Here is a 17640-nt window from a genome sequence, read left to right as displayed (position 1 = left end):
GATGAGATGGCTGGATGGCATCACTGATTCAATGGACCTGAGTCTGAGTGAACTCCGGGAGTTGGTAATGGACAGGGAGGCCTGGTGTGCTGTGATTCATGGGGTCGCAAAGAGTCCGACACGACTGAGCGACTGAACTGAACTGAACTGATGCTGGGTAAAAAGTCAATCTCAAAAGATAAATATGATTCCATTTACCTGACACTTTAGAAATGACAAACTATAGGAATGGAGAACAGGTCAGACATCGCCAGGTGAGCGGTGAGGTGGGTGTGACCTTCTGGGACTGTTTTCGGGTGATGGAAGAGGCACGTGTCCTGATCATGGGGGTGGCTACACGCACAGAGGGTCAACAAAGAATGGCACCAGACCCTGCAAGGAGCTGATTTTACTATACGACGTCTCACAAGATGGGCAGGTGACCTGCCTGTCATTCCAGTGAAGATTCTGTCTGGCCGAGGTGGCAGCCAGCCCCTGGAATGGTGAGAGCGTGGCCTCTGTGGTCAGACTGTCTGGACTCAGGCCCAGATCCATGGCTCACAGGCCAGGGGACTTATCCTCTGAGTGCCTCTTTCCTTGTTGGAAGCTGGTTGTGCAAGGAGGTTAAATCAGCCCATCCAGGTACAGCCCTCGCCAGGGTCGGGTGTAAAAGCTATGAGCAGTCCACACCAGAGCACAAGCCCCACACACTCGGAGTCTGCGTCTGCCTCATGTGGCTGTGTTCCTGGTGCCTGGCTCTGGCTGGGGGCCCCATGGAGAATGAACATGGAGGAACAGCTGTACAGACAGGAAGGGTTGCGGCCTGCAGATCCCTACACCCGACAACGTCTTCACCCCTAGGACCGCTAGAGATGCGGCCCCTGGCCAAGAGGAGTCAGGCTCCCAACTCAACTGGCGGAGACCTGCACACACTTCCATCTCAACTTCAAGTGTGGGGGAAAGACGCTTTTATACAATCGTTTGATGTAAATACCTTATTTTGAACTAGAAGATATCCCTGAACAGGTTTATAAAATCTATTTTATAAGAATTTTATTATAAATGCACAGATAAGTATTCTACTAGAATTTCAGTAGTTCTCATAAATGAAGAACCTTTGTCACATGAAGACTCTTCCCCATGTGAGTAATCCCTCTTTCATTGCATCAAATCAGTTACACAGCTGTTTGATTACATACACATACTCAAGTTTAAGTTCTAATTGTGACCTTTCCCTGTACATTCTTTCCATTCAATAGCTCACTTCACAATAGCAAATGATGGCCAACAGCTCTCAAACAGTTCAGACGTTCACCTTGCAGTCCACTACTAAACTCATAACCTGGACTGAAACTGTAACAGTGGGAGAGGCGGCCTTCAGCCCCGGCCCGGCACCTCACTCACCAGGTCGGCCACCCTGCACAAGGAGTCCGAGAGCTCGTCGAAGATGAGCACGGTCTGCGGCCCGGGCGGCGTGGCGCACACACGCTGCACCAGCTGCTCCGTCTTCCTCAGGGCCTTCTCCTGGGCCACGCGGAATCCTTCTGGGGCACTGAGCTCAGGAACGCCAAAGAGACCCTGGAACCCAAAAAACAGCTCCCACTGAGAACAGAGCACGTGATCTGGGGGTATTACAGACAAACACTTTTCTCGTACAGAAAATCTCATACAGAAAATCTCAGCTTTCTTATCATCACGACACCTGTCATCACAGGTATCCCTCTCACATTCCCCGAGATGTTCCACGTACACGACACTGGAATGGAATTTTTCTTCAATTCTTATTTTATAAAAAAACAAAAATAGAATGATACACATTCAAAATCCAGCTCTGTCACTACCACAGAACAGCCAGGATTACATGGCACACATTTTAAAAAAATATTTTAGCAGTGCCTGGCACACAGAAAGCATTTATTTAACATGTGGCAGCTGTAACCACTATTTGCTGTGTGACCCTGGTCAAGTTCTCACCCCTCCTTGGCCTAATGTCTTCATGGGACCCAGGGGGTTAATAGATGCTCGGACCCAGGAACCAAGGGACTCCGTTCTCAGGACCCTGCCGGGCACTGAGTGAGGTCCTGGGCACAACACCCAGCACTCCACAAACAACACAACAGGGACCACAAGTTGACTACTGGGAACATACATATCTTTTAAAGATCTAATAAACATGCCAAACCAAGTCACAGGCTGAAACTGGCAGCAAATGCTATACTTGCCAAAGCATTCCAACACCTTGACAAAGATAAAAATCACTAATCTAATGGGAAGGACCGTCTTCTTGCACTGGTTCAATCACACTTGCTGCAACACTCGGGAAGGCAGTGTTCTATCACTCAGAACCCACAAGCACTTCATACATATGTAGTGCGTGCCGAACGTGCACCATGGACTTTCAGGGGCTCTCGTAGGGCACAAACTATCACCCTCCTTTTACAGATAAGGAAACACTCTCAGAAGTTGAACAGGTCTGCGGTCACTAGGTCACAAGTGCAAGAGACGGGACTTGAACGTGCTCCAAGCACCCCTAAAGCCTACGGTTTCTCTGCACGTGGACTGCAGCTTGCAATGGAAAGTCTCTTTGCAGAAGCCCAGCACCAGGACTAGAAACCCTGCTCTTCCATCAATTTAACCAGCAACCCAACACAGAGCCTGACATAGGTGGGAACTCAGGAATGAGGCAAACTAACAGGCCAAATGCTTAGCTGTGCATATCAGATATGTAGATGCTTGCCAACGGCAGGGAATACGAAGAGGTGAAACTGAGGCCTGTCAGCCCCACAGTTTCTGCAGGACTAGATGCAAGAAACTGTTAACTTCTGTTCAAAATACATTGAGTTGGAGAAAATAAAGACAAGGGCAAAGCAGAATCAGGGCCAAAACCTTCCCTGGTCTTTACAGTGATCTAATCTGATTCAATTACAGACTGATTGTTGTCACCTCTCAGCACACTGCCCCACACTCCTCTCAGCAATTCTGAACCTCAGCCTACCAGTTATGGCCATGTTGAAAACCTATATACGCCTTAAGGTTTCTTTTTTGAAATAAAAGCCAACTCACATATTTGAAAATCTGCTATCAGCACCTAAAATCACGATGTATAAAAGAAAAATGAATAAAGCTAAAGAGAGTTCTATTTCATCCACCTTTCATGTGGATGAAGTTCTATTTCATAACCCTTCATGCCTTTCTGCTCAGTACCCAGGGGTCCTGCCGATTCTCACACCCATTACGTCAATACCAGCGTTATTTACCCCCAAGGAAGCTTGGGCAGCAAATTTCATTCAAACGTAGTTTTAAAACAAAAAAAAACTGGGCGGGGGGGTAAATATGAAAAACTCAATTATGAGGCCCACTGTAACCACATCCCTGATTCATCTTTCCAAGAGAAGCAACAAATAATCATGAAAAAAAAAAAAGAGAGAGACAAAAACAAGAGTAACAATGTAAACTGAGCAAAATCCCTAAATGCAAAGTAAAGCAGGCACAGGTGAGTCCCTTCCAAGCTTCCCTTCCTTCCGCCCTCAATCCAGTCATTAACTCAATGAGTGTCAGGAGCGGGTGGTAGGGCGGGGAGGGAGGTTGGTTGGGACCAGCAGTGATTGCGGACTGTTACAGAAGTGATGGACAAGCAGCAAGTCCTACTGTAGAGCCCAGGGAGCCACATTCAACATCCTGCGACAAGCACAATGGAAGAGAACGTGAAAAAGGAGCTGAGCAACTGTAGTGTGCAGCGGAGACTAACATCGCACTGTGCATCAACCAGACTGCGACAAAGTGAGCTTGGAGAGAGGAGGACCCAATCACGAGTGTCTACGGCTCGCCAGACCCCGCGTGCGTGCGGACGGACAGACCGCCGGGACAACCAAGAGGCGGCGACCTGCGACGGGGAGGGTCTCCACGGTGGGCAGCGCCGCCTCGGAGGCCAGTCCCGCGTTTTACAGGAAAAGAAGAGGCCAGAGCTTTGAACAGAACTGACGAGGGCGTCTCGGGGATCAGGGGGAGACTAGCGACACTGACCACCGAGGCCCGTCCCGGAGTAGTGACACCACAGGCGGGCCCGCCTCACCCGGGCAGGCCGGATGGGCAGGGGTCCGCGCGGGCAGGAGCAGGACCCGCACGCGGGGCCGCCCCCGGCACCAGCCTCTCAGAGCAGGGACCCCAAGGTTACTGCGGACAGGCGATCCCCGACGCCCGCACCCCCAGACTCCGCTCACCCCGCGCTCGCCGAACCAATCCAGGCGGCGGCCCTGGGGCTGCACGGTGAAGGCGGCGCCCACCGGGGACCAGCCGGTGCTGACCCGCCGCACTCGGAGCCCGGCCCGCAGGCCGCCCAGCCTCCGGGCGCACAACATCGCGCCGCGTTTCCTGGGCAGCGCCCGCGCTCCACGTGACCTCGCGCTTCCGGGAGGGCCGGGGCCGCGCAGCCAGAGCGTCGCCCGCCGACGTCCTCCGCTTGGAGCGCCACCGCGCGCCGGGAGTGGGCACCGCAGGACGCGCCGCCCTGCTACGAGGCCGGGCGACGGCCAGGAGCCCGCGAGAGGGGCTGGCACGGCGCGGGCCCTCACACTGGACCGAGACCCGTCGCCCCCCGTCGGCCTCCGCTCCAGGAAGGAGCGCTGCACGTGCGCTGCACTCCACGTACGAGCCCTGCGGCCAGAGCTGTCAGCTGACTTCGGTCCACTGACCGTGAACTCACGGAGATCGACGACAAACCGACGGACGGAGATCTGGGCCGGGAGGGCAGCGGCAGAGAGGGCGAGGGCTGGGGCCGAAAGGGTCCCTCCAGGTGTCCGCGGGGGGCGGAGGCCATGGAAGAATGGGAGCCTCACCTGGACGGCCCACGAGGATGACCCTGCCCAAGGGCAGCCCCAAGCCTGCTGCTGCGGCCTCGCCTGGGCTTCGCGCAGAACCGGACTCCCAGACCAGCTCCATCAGGCCCGAAGGATGCCTCGTGCCGAGGACCAGGCCGAGGGGCATCGTGTCTCACCTGAGTGCAGTGGCAGTAGAGTCCGCCCCTGCCAACACCTGTGGGCTGTGAGCAGCCCCAGAACGTTCTCTGAAGTTCCAGAATCTAGGGCCAAATTCCATCCTAACAACGCCTTAGTGTTAAACAGAGATTGGTTTTAATTTAGGCTGGTCGGGAGAAAAAGCCCTAGTGATCAAAATGATGAGATATTTTAAATTTACTTAAGGCAAGTGCCGAAACAGTGGAAACAGTGTCAGACTTTATTTTTTTGGGCTCCAAAATCACTGCAGATTGTGACTGCAGCCTTGAAATTATAAGACGCTTACTCCTTGGAAGAAAAGTTATGACCAACCTAGATAGCATATTGAAAAGCAGAGACATTACTTTGCCAACAAAGGTCCGTCTAGTCAAGGCTATGGTTTTTCCAGTGTCATGTATGGATGTGAGAGTTGGACTGTGAAGAAAGCTGAGCGCTGAAGAATTGATGCTTTTGAACTGTGGTGTTGGAGAAGACTCTTGAGAGGCCCTTGGACTGCAAGGAGATACAACCAGTCCATTCTGAAGATCAGCCCTGGGATTTCTTTGGAGGGAATGATGCTAAAGCTGAAACTCCAGTACTTTGGCCACCTCATGTGAAGAGTTGACTCATTGGAAAAGACTCTGATGCTGGGAGGGATTGGGGGCAGGAGGAGAAGGGGACGACAGAGGATGAGATGGCTGGATGGCATCACTGATTCGATGGACGTGAGTCTAAGTGAACTCCGGGAGTTGGTGATGGACAGGGAGGCCTGGCGTGCTGCGGTTCATGGGGTCGAAAAGAGTTGGACACAACTGAGCAACTGAACTGAACTCAAAGTCCTTACTCCATGGTGATTAATACTGCACTGTCTGTGACTGGTTGGTCCTTGGGGCGGCCACATTGCAGGTCTGCATGGCAGGACCTTACACACATGTCAAATGTGTCATGTAAAAAAATTTATCTATATTTTGACAAAAGTACTTATTTTATCATAATTTTTAAAAGGAGTTTCAAGTCTGAGAACCTTTTTTGAGTCCAGAATGGTTTTTATACAAAGGTAACAAACTATTTTAAATGCAAACACTGAAGCCTGCAAACACCCTCAGAGAAGGATGACTTGTGCTGCATTTACAAAGTGTGTTGTGTCTCAGAGAACCTGGCGTAGTTAGACTTGTAAAAACTACAGAGATCCACAGCTGAAGCCCCAATGCTTTGGCCACCTGATTTGAAGAGCTGACTCATTGGAAAAGACCCTGATGCTGGGAAAGACTGAGGGCAGGATTAGAAGGGGACGACAGGATGACATGGTTGGACGGCATCATCCACTCAATGGACATGAATCTGAGCAAACTCTGGGAGATAATGAAGGACAAGGAAGCCTGGCACGATGCAGTCCATGGGGTTATAACAACAAAATGGAAATGATTTCTGTATACTTCCAAAGTTTTCCAAAACCACCAAGCAATTTTTCAATAATTCATCTATAGCAGTGCTGCCTGCTTATAATGATAATTCAGAAAATTCCCATTTTCCCAAGGAATGAAGACACAGTCACAACCATACTGGCTTGGTTGGCATGTGGCAGGAGTGGCTGTAAGTTCCTCAGAGAACTAATGACGCCCCAGGCTGGGGTTTGGAAGGTGCTGTTGCTCAAATATGCATCAGGCCTACGCCCTCTTGCTTGTTGTGTGTGCTAAGTTGTTTCAGTCTTGTCTGACTCTTTGCGATCCCATGGACTGTAGCCCTCTAGGCTCCTCCATCCATGGGATTCTCCAGGCAAGAATACTGGAGTGGGTTCCCATGACCCCCTCCAGGGGATCCTCCCGACCCAGGGATCAAACCTGCCTCTCATGTCTCTTGCATTGGCAGGTGGTAATGCCACCTGGGAAGCCCATCTCTTGCTTATTAGTTGCTCTCATCTAATAGAGAGCAATAAATGCTTGGATTTAATGTAGGTATATTTAAACCTTTTAGAAAGGTACTGGGACCGTGCACAATTATTCAGTTCAACCACTATTGCACGATCAGAGACAGAATCACAAAAGGGCTGAAAACTCACCCAAGTCTAACTCCTCTGTTGTGGCTGAAACAATGCCTCGATTCTTGGTCTTGGGTTGTTTCCACTATGATCCTGCCACCCCCTCTCCTTGGACCAGAGACCACTTGAGATTCTTTCAGACAACAGCAGTAGTAACACAACCTGCCTCAAATTGGTTTAAGCAAACAGAGTTTGTTGACTCACACACTGAGACCATCCAGGGGTACTTCTGCTCTCAGGACAGCTGGGCTTACGGGCCTAAACCTTGTCGTCAGGACGGGGTTACCTCCAGTTCTGGCTTTGTTCTCAGGCTCTAAGAATTAGAAGACAGCTGCCACCTAAAGCTCAGGCTTCAGCAGGAAGAGACCTTTTCTGTTTTTCCACAAGTCTTTCAGCATGGCAGATTGTGTCTCATTGGCTCTAGCTGGGTTGAGCGTCATCTTGGAAGTAGTCACCATGGACCGAGGAAGACAATGTTCTGAGCTGCTAGGCCCGTACCTCCTGTGCACCCCAGACCCCAGCGTTGCTACACTGCTGGAAAGAGCGGGCCTGAGCACAGATATCAGGATACGTTTACCAGCAGGAAGGGACGTGGACAGTACCTGTCTGAACAGGAAATGTCCATTATGGCCTGGAGGGCTGGTTTCCCTTTTACCCATCATGCACTAACTAGAACATACATCACCACCCTCCATTTCCAACTCTCTGCCTGATGTCCCTGTTCAGCAACTTTTCCTTCTGCTTCCTTCTTTCAAAGCTTTTAGAAGGTAAACAGTAAAGAAACTAACAAAATTTGCCCTGCTGGGTTTGGCTTGGCTGGGTCCCAGGACCCTTCTTGTCTTTCCCGTTTCTCCCTCGTGGATGGGACCCGCTGTCCCGGGCCCTGCCCACTGCTGTACAAGATTTCTTATCTGCTTCCTCAGGTTCCCAGGTGAGAAGAATTTTGCCCCAGGGTGATTCACACCTGAATCTTGAAGGAGTCTTGTGGCTCCTTCGAGCACTAAAATGATATCAAAATGCTTCCCACAAGGAACACACAAGCAGAGGATTCTCCAGACTGTGGGAATGAGGAAAAATATTAAATAAACTGTAATAAACATGGCAGGTATTTTTAGATTTACTCTTGGAGGGATGCCGAGTTTTGTAGAATCAGTTTTAGGGAGAACCTTCCTCTTTTTGCCTTTTATGGTTATGACAGTAATGACATAGTTAATAGTGTAAAATCATCAGGTAACGTCTTCACCAAGCTGACCCCGGTGGATGGGGGAAGGTTGCCCTTCCCACACCCGTCAGGAGCTGCTGAACAGCAGGAAGCCCGTGAATATCGTGTCGTCGTCCTCGTCAGCGAACAAGCCGTTGAACCTCTCCCCTCCGGTCACCTGCAGCCACACCTCGTCCCCAAGCTTCAGGGGCAGGACGATGCCACCCGAGGCCTGGTCCTCGGAGCCTGTGTAACCGTCCTTGGTGTGCAGGACTTTGGCCCCGTTTTTGACCAGAGACACCTGGATGTTCCTGGAGAAGACGGTGATGTGGTAGGTGAAGTAATAGACGCCGGCCACGTGGCAGATGAACTTGCCTGTGGCCACGTCGTAGTGACCAAACTCGTTGTACAGGATCCTGTCGAACTTGATGGGAGTGTCTGATGGAGGGAACTTGCTCAGCACCGTGAGCCCCACCGTGAAGGCGCTTTTGGGCAAGGCGGGCGTCTCACCGATTTTCCCCTTTTCTCCTCGCTCCCCTTTCCAGCCTCTTGGGCCGCGGACTCCAGGCTCGCCCTGGGGCCCCAGGGGGCCAGCGTCTCCCTTGGGACCCGGCTTTCCAATGGGGCCCGTGGGCCCGAGCAGTCCAGTTGGGCCTGAAGGTCCGGTGCTGCCCTCGGGCCCTTCTGGACCCACGGGCCCCACATCGCCCTTCTCCCCCTTCTGCCCCTGGGGCCCCGTCTCTCCCGTGAGGCCTTTCTCCCCCGGGGGGCCCACGAGTCCCTTTGGCCCGTGCTTCCCTGGGGGTCCTCTCGAGCCCTGGTCACCTTTGACACCCTTCGCTTCCACATGTCCATCTGCCCCTGAGAAGGAAGAGAAAGAATAGAGGAAGAGATGATTCGTGAAGCTCTGTCTTGTGAAGACCTTATTGAGAACATGAATGAAGTAAAGCAGCACCCAGACTTAGTATGAGGTCAGGATGTGAAAGGTAACTTACTCCTCAGTTGTGCAGATACACACACACACGCACGCACATGCACGCGCACGTTCAAGTGCGCCCAGAACACTAACTCAGGTAATATCAACTAAATCAGCGTTGGGGCTCATGTTAAAATGACAGTTCTTCTTTGGGGGTCTTCCCTGGCGGTCCAGTGGTTAAGACTCCCCGCTTCCACTGCAAGGGGCGAGGGTGCAATCCCTGGTCCCCCTGGTCGGGAGAACCAAGATCCCGCATGCCACAGGGCATGGCCAGCCCCAAAAAGAAATGACAGCTTTCTGCCCATCCCCCAGGGAGCTCCTTTGGAAGCGGGAAGAACGCAGATGGCAGGTTCACCAGGCCGCCAGCAGAGGTCACTCGCAGCACTGATGACCTGATGACCTGACACGGGAGAAGCTCCTCACTCGAGCTCTGCTCTGACAGGTGCATCGCGCTGTCCTGGTTCCCCCTGTCCCCACCCCGCAGCCTGGCTGCCCCCTCTTCCCGCACCCGAGCCCGACTGGGCAGCAGCGGTGCAAGCACGGCTCTGGAGTCAGACGCCAGGATCCAGCCGGCCTCCACCACTTCTACACAAGCTGACGCCCACCTGCACCCGTTTCCTCACCTGTAACCTGGGTTAATAAACTGCCTCCTGTATAGGCTGTTGTGTTAGGTCAGCACATGGAAGGCACTAGAATCACCTAGGGTGGCACTGACGCTGTGCTCACCACCCTTCCCCCCCCATCAGCACCCTCCCCAGCCCCCATCAGCACCCTCCCGCCTACAGGGCCGCAGAGTCAGAATTCTGCATCCTCCTCAGGCCCTAGTGCGAAATCAGGCTTCAGCAAACCATGGACCAAGGGCCACTTCCACCCTCCAGACTGTTTTTGAACAGCCCACAAGTTAGGAATGCTGGGCGTTTTTAAATGGTCACCAGTCATGTTCTGAGATTCGTGACAATCATGTACAATTCAGGTTTCACGGGACACAGCCCTGCATGCTGAGGCCTCCCCTTCTCTGCTTTCCCCTATGATGGAAGAGCTGAGCGATCATGACTGGGACGCTGTGGCCCTTTACAGAAAGTCTGCCCATCCCTGCACTGAACTGCGAGCTTCCGGAGAGAAGACCCGCGTGGCCTTTCCTGTGGGTCACTCTCAGAGCCCCGTAAGGGACTTGTCCTTGGTTAGCACTTAACGCTTCTCGCCACATCACTGACCGCTTAGGATGCAGGCGGCCAAGTGGGAAGCCGTGTCTGACCTGGTTCTCCTTTCTCCCCGGTCATCCCATCCTTCCCAGGGCCACCGGGATGTCCTGGTTCTCCTGGTGAAACGTGAGAAAACAGGCAGGAGTTAAAATTCCAGCTCCAGTTTCCGGAGTGTGGGTCAGCGATAGAGGGTCCCAGGGAGCCCCAGCCCGACCTCCTCACACACGACACATGGTGTGGGCGGCGGTGAGCGAGGGCATTTGGGGCGAGCAGCAAGGATGCTGAGTGGGCAGAGCAGCGGGCTGGAAGTGGACGGGTGGGCTTCCCAGGCATGCAGCTGATGATGACCATCGTGTGCTTCTCACGTGACAAGGACCTGGGTGGGGGTGAGGGGGCTTTCTCACCTGTGCCCCTTTTCCATCACTCTGTGGGGAGTGGACTGGGTCTACTAGCCTCCTATGAAAGCACAGAGGACCATGCTCACACCACACTACTGGGGACGGAAGAGCGGGTTCTGGAAGGACCTCTCCAGTGCCTTAGAGTGGTGGTCAATGTGCTGTGCAGACCACTGGGACAGGAGGCCATGAGGTTAGCACCACTCTGGGTGCTCCCTGCCAGAGACCCAGCCGTCAGATCTCCAGGCCCTGGTGCCAAAGACCCCTCATACCTGCCACCGGAGGCAGAAAGATCCATGACATCACTTGCTCATGAAAATGGCCCCACAGTACAGGAGATGCTGGCGGGCAGACAGGCAGCCCCACCCAGTAGGAAAGCCCACGAGGACAGGGTCCTGATGGCCTGTGCTGCCCTGTACCCCACACCCAGCCTGGGTCTGGCCGGGGCAGGCTCTCTGTCAGAGTCTTCTAGGCGATGGAGAGAGGTATGTATGTATGGATGGAGAGGAGCGAGCGGGTAGGCCCTGAGCGCACAGGTGATGAATGAATGGAGGAGGCGAGAGGGAGTGGGAAGGAGCGGAGGGCAGCTGCAGGCGCAGCTGGTGGGTACCTGCATCTCCCTTGTCGCCCTTTGCTCCGTCTCGTCCATCTCTCCCAGGCAGTCCGTTGTGACCGGGGTTCCCGGGGACGCCAGGGTGTCCCTGCTTGCAGGTGTCCTGTGAGCTCACCGTCCCCATGCAGACTCCAGAGGCAAGCAAGAGCCACCAGATCCTCATGGCTCGGGTGACAGGGCTGAGCGGAAAGAGGGAGAGGCTTTTGTCACCATGGCCACGGACACAGCCTCTGCTCTGCACAGTGGTCAGGCTTGGACAGAAGGGTCAGGACAGGTCAGGGTGGGAGCCGGGAGAAGACCAGCCACCCACAATAGAAGGACACAGCCTTGAAGGGATGTGGCAGGTCGGGGCAGCTCTTACTGGTGAGCAGTCAAGGAGAGAGCCACATCCCAGGTTAGGAAACCCCCACTGACCAAGTCCCTTCGGGCAGACACTCCAGTTGACTGTTTTGCTTTGGGCAAATCCCTTTTTGGAGCCAGAGAAGAGATAAATGCTTGCCTTTTGGGGCTGCTGCGAAAAAGAAGATCACGCTGTGAAACCATGTGAGACCAACACATGTGAAACCATGTGTTGACTGGTGAAGCAAACATGGAATAAGCCTCTGCTCAGCAGCCCCACTTCCGGGGGTACACAAAAGAGGCAACAGCAGAGGCTCTCCCAGATATTTCTGTACCCACATTCACAGCAGCGTGGTCCACAATCACCAAAAGTGGAAACATCCCAAGTGTCCACTGACACATGAACAAAATGCGGTCCATGCAGACAGTAGACACGATTCAGCCTTAAAAAGGAGAGAAACTCTGAGACATGTTACAACAGTGATGAACCTTGAGGACACCGTGCTCAGTGACCTTAGCCAGTCAACACATGGCAGACACTGTTTGGTTCCACTTACGGGAGGTACTGGGAAGAGTCAAGTTCAGAGACAGGAGAAAGGCTGGCTCTAGAACCACTGCAATAAAGTGGATATCACAAAAAAACTGAGTCACACAAATGTCTTGGCTCCCAGTACATATAGAAGTTATGTTTACACTATACTGAGGTCTATTAAGTGTACATAGGTTAATTTTCAGTCAAAGTGAAAGAGTGAGTCGCTCAGGTATGTCTGACTCTTTGTGACCTCGTGGACTGCAGCCCACCAGGCTCCTCTGTCCATGGGATTCTCCAGGCAAGAATACTGGAGTGGGTTGCCATTCCCTTCTCCAGGGGATCTTCCCAACCCAGAGATCAAACCTGGGTCTCCTGCACTGCAGGCAGATTCTTTACCCTCTGAACCACCAGGGAAGTGCCCTCCCCACCAATTGCAGAAAAATGCTAACCATCACCTGAGCCTTCAGCAAGTAGCAGTAGTAACATCAAAGATCACTGATCATAGATCATCATAACAAATAGTGATGAAGACATTTGAAATATTGTGAGAAGTACCAAAATGGGACACCAAAGGAGCTGATGCTCAATGCAGGGTTCCCCCAAACCTTTAATGTGTTACAGAATGGGGTATCTGTGAAGCACAATGAAACAGCGTGTGCCTGTGTGTGTAGTAACACAAATTAGAAGCAGATATATCCAAATGCACATGGCTGCTTTGGAGTGGGGTTGGGGGGGGGGCAGTTATGAGAGCTTCTCTTTTTAAAAAAGACTTTTTTACAGTGTCTATAAAACTGTTTCTAGAGATACATTTCGGAGAAGGCAATGGCACCCTACTCCTGTACTCTTGCCTGGAAAATCCCATGGATGGAGGAGCCTGGAAGGCTGCAGTCCACGGGGTCGCTGAGGGTCGGACAGGACTGAAGCGACTTAGTAGCAGCAGCAGCAGCAGAGATACATTTTCTAAACCCAGCCAGACTATGACACAAAGGATTACGTCGCCACCTGATGGAAGCCGCTATGTGTCTCAGGGCCCAGTTTGATGCGAAGAAAAGTATTTTCGGAAAAGGAAAGGCGGATGTTTCCCTCTGAAGTCACAAACTTACGCCCTTTCAGGAAATCCAGCTGGGTTTTCTCAGAGCCAATTTCCATAAATAATCTACACCTTCCTCTTCTGTTTAACTCAGAAGTGGCTGGTTCCAGTCAAATCTAAACTGCACACACCAGCCTCTGTAGGGGTCTATATTTCTCCCTTTTAATTTTTTTCAAAATGTGCGTTACAATTATTCCAATAATAAAACAGATCATGAGCTAATGAAGTGTCAAGTTGGGATAAACTGCATGTTGGTCCCCGGCCAGAGAGGAGCTGAGATGAAAGCAAATGTGCACCCTTCCGGGAGTCTCTTCTGGGCTCTTGCACACCTGACGTGGGCAGAAGTGCCAGTTGTGAATAAAGGAACACCTTTGCCCCCAGATGAGCAGCGAGATAAGGGGCGGCACCGTCTCTAAAGAAAAAATGTTTAGAAGACGGACAGGAGGGTTTGCCCAAGGCATAGAGGAGAGATCATATTTGTGGGTTATTTTTCTAAATAAAAAGTTACACAGGTGTTTCTCACAAAGACTTGGGCTGGCTCCTCAGTTGCAAAGTTTAACTCCAGCGTCCCATGTTTGGGTAGAAGGTGCTGGAGCTAGGACCCCTGGTGGCTTCCCTCCTCCACTCCCCCTTCCCCCTCTTGTCTTCTCTGGCTGTCTCCCCTCCCCTACCCATTCTCCACACGGCCTCTGGACCGGCAGCACTTGAACGGAACAGCATACTGAAGACAGCAGCTGCATCATCACGCTTTCTTATTTTCAGCATATCGTAGTCCAGTATTTGCTGTGTGGTTGAATGAATGTATATTATCCTGGTTCTAACTATGTGTGAATCTTCACAGGTAGGCAGCTGGATGTTGAGTCTAATCCTTGTGGATGCTTTCAGTGGAGGCTCTAGTCTCTCTAACGTCCCTGCTCCCCGTCGCCAATGGTGACAGAAATTCTAGCTAGCATGTGGCAGCCCACGACAGACTCATGACCCAGCTTCCTCGCAGCCTAGGTCCACCGTGAAACTAGACCGTGGCTGCTGGGAAGTGGGCGAAACCAACACAGGCACCGTGTGGACCACGGCCTTCCCGGGAAGGGGTGCCCCCTCCCTCGTGAGCCGTCGTGGGCCCGCTGAAGGAGGGCAGCGCCCTGGGGACGAGAAATCCTGGTCTCTGATGACAGCGCAGGCCACCCTGCCCTCCCGGCCTGTTGGTGACATGGGTGAGACCCGCATGTTCTGCTCACTCGCCGGAGCCTGTTATGTGGGGTCTCTTACCCGCGCCCAAGCCTATGTCATAAGTCATGCAAGGCTTCCACTGTCAAAGATATGGGTGCCCATCCGAAGTGAGTAGGGCTCGACGCTTGTAGTAATTGAGCCCACAAAGCTGCTAAGGATACACTGGTTCGGAAACCCTCCAGGTGATACAATAAGCCTCTGACAGCGGGGACAGCAGAGTATCAATACTGCCAGCGTGGACACACAGGGAGTGGACACAGTCCTCCTGCTGAATGTCAAGTTCATGGGGGAGGAGGGCCCCTGGGAAGCCCCATGAGCCCCTAACCCTAATATACAGAAACAGCTAGGGACAAAGGGTTGCAGACTGCAAACGCTTTTGAAGTTACTGTCTTTTAGACCCAAGGAAAATTGGTTCTTCTTGTTTCTGGGTAGTTTCTCCTATGCTTGATCTGTATTCTCCTTCACTACTGAACTGCTTTACAAAAGGTGACTCAGGGCACACCCTGATTACTATTCTCCAAGGACATGATGTCCCTGGTCCACAGCCAAGGTTAAGGGGTTTCCACTTTTCAAGGTTCCTACTTCTCCAAACAGGAAGATTTAATGAAGATCGGCCAGAACCCAGCAGAGCAATCTTCCCTGGGCCTCCAAACCTCCAGCCTCTGAAGGCTGCACAGAACACAAGGGGTGCATGAGCCCAGAGTCACCCCAGACATGACTGCCCAAGAACCTAAACCTCCAGCTTGCCATCACTGAAGACATTTCCCTCACTTTACCTATACTTTGTACATATGTATTTCTTCTTCAACGCATGTTGAGGACCTTGTTTTAAACTACCCTGGGTAAGTTAGTACTGCCAGGAACCTAAGAATGTCCACATTAACATTTGTGTAAAGTAATCCAAGCTTCTCTAGAAAGCTCCCTAGACAGGTCTCACAATTTATTCTAGGGTTTCATCCTCCTCCCAGATAGTCTGCAGAGTTCTAGCAGAAAGATTTCAAAATCTGCTTCTGTCTCCTGTGTAGCCTCTTCAGAGTGTATTTGGAACTGGCTTACTCCTTTCTCACCCCAAACTCTGTAGACATCTACCTACTTTGCAAAAAGTGGGCTTCCCCGATGGCTCAGTGGGTAAAGAATCCGCCTTCAGTGCAAGAGACGTGGGTTCAATCCCTGGGTTGAGAAGATCCCCTGGAGAAGGAAATGGCAACCCACTCCAGTATTCTTGCCTGGAGAACTCCATGGACAGAGGAGCCTGGCAGGCTGCAGTCCATGGGGTCGCAAGAGTCAGACATGACTGAGCGACTAAGCACACACATCACACACCAGTGATACCAGAGCTGCTTTCTGACTCCGACGCCTTAAATTGAATGCAAAGAAGTTGTGTCTTAAGGCACTTACCTGCACCCAGGGCTGCAGGCGGCACCCAGGGGCTCTGCAAACCAGGAATAAGAAGCAAGCTAAATAAAATCACTCCTTCCTGCCAGGCAATCCCCTGGCGGATAGATCTGCAAAACAGCAGGAAGGGGAGGGAACACAAGAGGACAAGACCTCTTGGAAGAACTTCAAAAACTGAGGCAATGCTCGAGTCCGCCATTGTCCAACACCACTTACTTCAGCTGATAGAGCTCCTTCTTTCCTCCCCTTTCACTGAGAGAAGGTGAGGCGGTTTCTGTGTGGGTCTGGAGGGAGGCGTCCCCGGCAGCCTCCTCCCCTTACAGAGACTTTTGTGCCTCTGCTTTCTTTGTGTGGCTCTGAGCCAACCTTGGGTCAATTATGAGCCAACAGAACCAAACGGAAGACGGTACCGTTAGGCCTCGTTCAGACCCCGGACCCTTCAACGTGACATTGCTTATCTTGGTGTCCCCCACTCCGTGTAGTTCTTGTCAGTGTGGGCGCTTGTGTGCCTAAGACTTTAACGCCTGTCCTCTTCCAACACATGGGCTTCCCTGGTGGCTCAGTGGTAAAGACTCAGCCTGCAATGCGGGAGACCTGGGTTCGATCCCTGGGTCAGGAAGATCCCCTGGAGGAGGTCATGGCAACTCACTCCAGTATTCTTGCCTGGAGAATCCCATGGACAGAGGAGCCTGGCTGGCTACAGTCCATGGGGTCACAAAGAGTCAGCCATGACTGAGCAATTAACACTTCTTCACCACGCCCACGCACACACACATTCACTAAGAACAACATGCATGCGTGCATGCTAAGTCGCTTCAGTGTGTAACACTATGGGCTGTAGCCCACCAGACTCCTCTGTCTATGGGAAGCCCCAAGAACAACATGGTGAAACCTTTTTTCCAATCCCATATAATCACTGAATCCTCTCTTTTCCCGTCAGTCTATTAACGTTGATTTCTGACTTAAAAGTAACATCAAGAGAACAAATGCCCCAATGTTCTTTCTCAGAGAACAGGTCTGAGGGCTCCCCTTTGGGGTCTGCTGGGGCCCTGCCTCCTGCCTCCTGCCCCAACCTCCCAGGAAAGGGGTGGTCCCTGAAATTCTCCCAGAACTCAAGACGTTTGCTCCCATGTCACAGGACACGTGCTGCATTCTAGTGATGCTCTGGACCACACGCCCCACTGGACAAGCACCCGTCTCGCTGCCTCTCTGGTGTCCAGTGGGTGGGTGGGTGATTCACCTGCTGGGCGACTCCCCAGGTCCCCTCTGAGGACAGCCCTGCCCCCCAGCCTGCTCCTCCCTCCACGGGCGCCCTCCTGTGTCGTTGGCGCCACCCTCCGAATCCACACCCCCAGCCCATGAGCATAAGTCCCTCTTTCAGTCTAGCCAAAGGAGGTGGGGGCAGGTGGCTGTTCAGATGAAGAGTCAGCGGCAACCTCTGTGGGGACCCCTTCCTGGTGACCGCCACAGTAACGGTGAGCCTTTGCTGACTTTCCCGAGCTGTTAGTTAGGGAGGGAAATTCCCTAATTTCCCCATTGGCCTGGCTCAGTGAACACGGCTGGCAGAGCCTCTCCGGGGAAGGGCCAGCAGCTGCCTCCTGCCCCTGGGAACCAGAACGGGCCTTCTCACTCAGGTTTGGCTTCTGCAGTCTCTTTTCAATGCTT

The 17640-nt window shown here is 52.5% G+C and overlaps 2 protein-coding genes across 5 annotated transcripts in view; both read right to left on the bottom strand.

Moving 5' to 3' along the window:
• MIPEP (mitochondrial intermediate peptidase) overlaps window positions 1-4908 on the bottom strand; it is an 85197-nt gene extending 80289 nt beyond the window's left edge. Inside the window, exons 1-2 of the mRNA XM_055542534.1 lie at window positions 4200-4908; window positions 1384-1557 (exon numbers count right to left, since the gene is read on the bottom strand). Of these exons, the coding sequence (XP_055398509.1) occupies window positions 1384-1557; window positions 4200-4337 (312 nt within the window). The 5' untranslated portion in view covers window positions 4338-4908. The remainder of the gene's footprint in view (window positions 1-1383; window positions 1558-4199) is intronic.
• Window positions 4909-4926: 18 nt separating this feature from the next.
• Window positions 4927-16292, bottom strand: C1QTNF9 (C1q and TNF related 9). 4 transcript variants are annotated; one of them, XM_055542536.1, is made up of 5 exons: window positions 16192-16216; window positions 15979-16012; window positions 11393-11574; window positions 10441-10503; window positions 4927-9070 (listed from the first exon to the last, which is right to left on the bottom strand). In XM_055542536.1, exons 3-5 carry the CDS (start codon window positions 11556-11558, stop codon window positions 8298-8300), a joined length of 1002 nt encoding a protein of 333 aa, XP_055398511.1. In that variant the 5' UTR covers window positions 11559-11574; window positions 15979-16012; window positions 16192-16216; the 3' UTR covers window positions 4927-8297. The 4 variants fall into 4 exon arrangements, with proteins under 4 accessions (XP_055398511.1, XP_055398512.1, XP_055398510.1 ...); XM_055542537.1 differs by lacking the exon at window positions 15979-16012 and having other exon boundaries at window positions 16192-16292; XM_055542535.1 differs by lacking the exon at window positions 16192-16216 and having other exon boundaries at window positions 15979-16163.
• Between the last annotated feature and the right edge of the window lie 1348 nt (window positions 16293-17640).

The sequence above is a fragment of the Bubalus kerabau genome, chromosome 12 (genome assembly GCF_029407905.1).
Source record: "Bubalus kerabau isolate K-KA32 ecotype Philippines breed swamp buffalo chromosome 12, PCC_UOA_SB_1v2, whole genome shotgun sequence".
NCBI classification, from domain to species: Eukaryota; Metazoa; Chordata; class Mammalia; order Artiodactyla; family Bovidae; genus Bubalus; species Bubalus kerabau.
Note: the sequence above shows the minus strand (reverse complement) of the source record. Positions and strands in the feature narration are given on the sequence as shown.

Bases quoted from the DNA above. Each gene is read 5' to 3' on its own strand.
- C1QTNF9 (XM_055542537.1), bottom strand. From the start codon at position 11,558: ATGAGGATCTGGTGGCTCTTGCTTGCCTCTGGAGTCTGCATGGGGACG. The intron at 10,504-11,392 runs GTACCCACCAGC...ACGTTTCACCAG, and splicing joins GGGCGACAAGGGAGATGCAG to GAGAACCAGGACATCCCGGT. The intron at 9,071-10,440 runs GTCAGACACGGC...CTTCCTTCTCAG, and splicing joins CGGGGAGAAAGGAGAACCAG to GGGCAGATGGACATGTGGAA.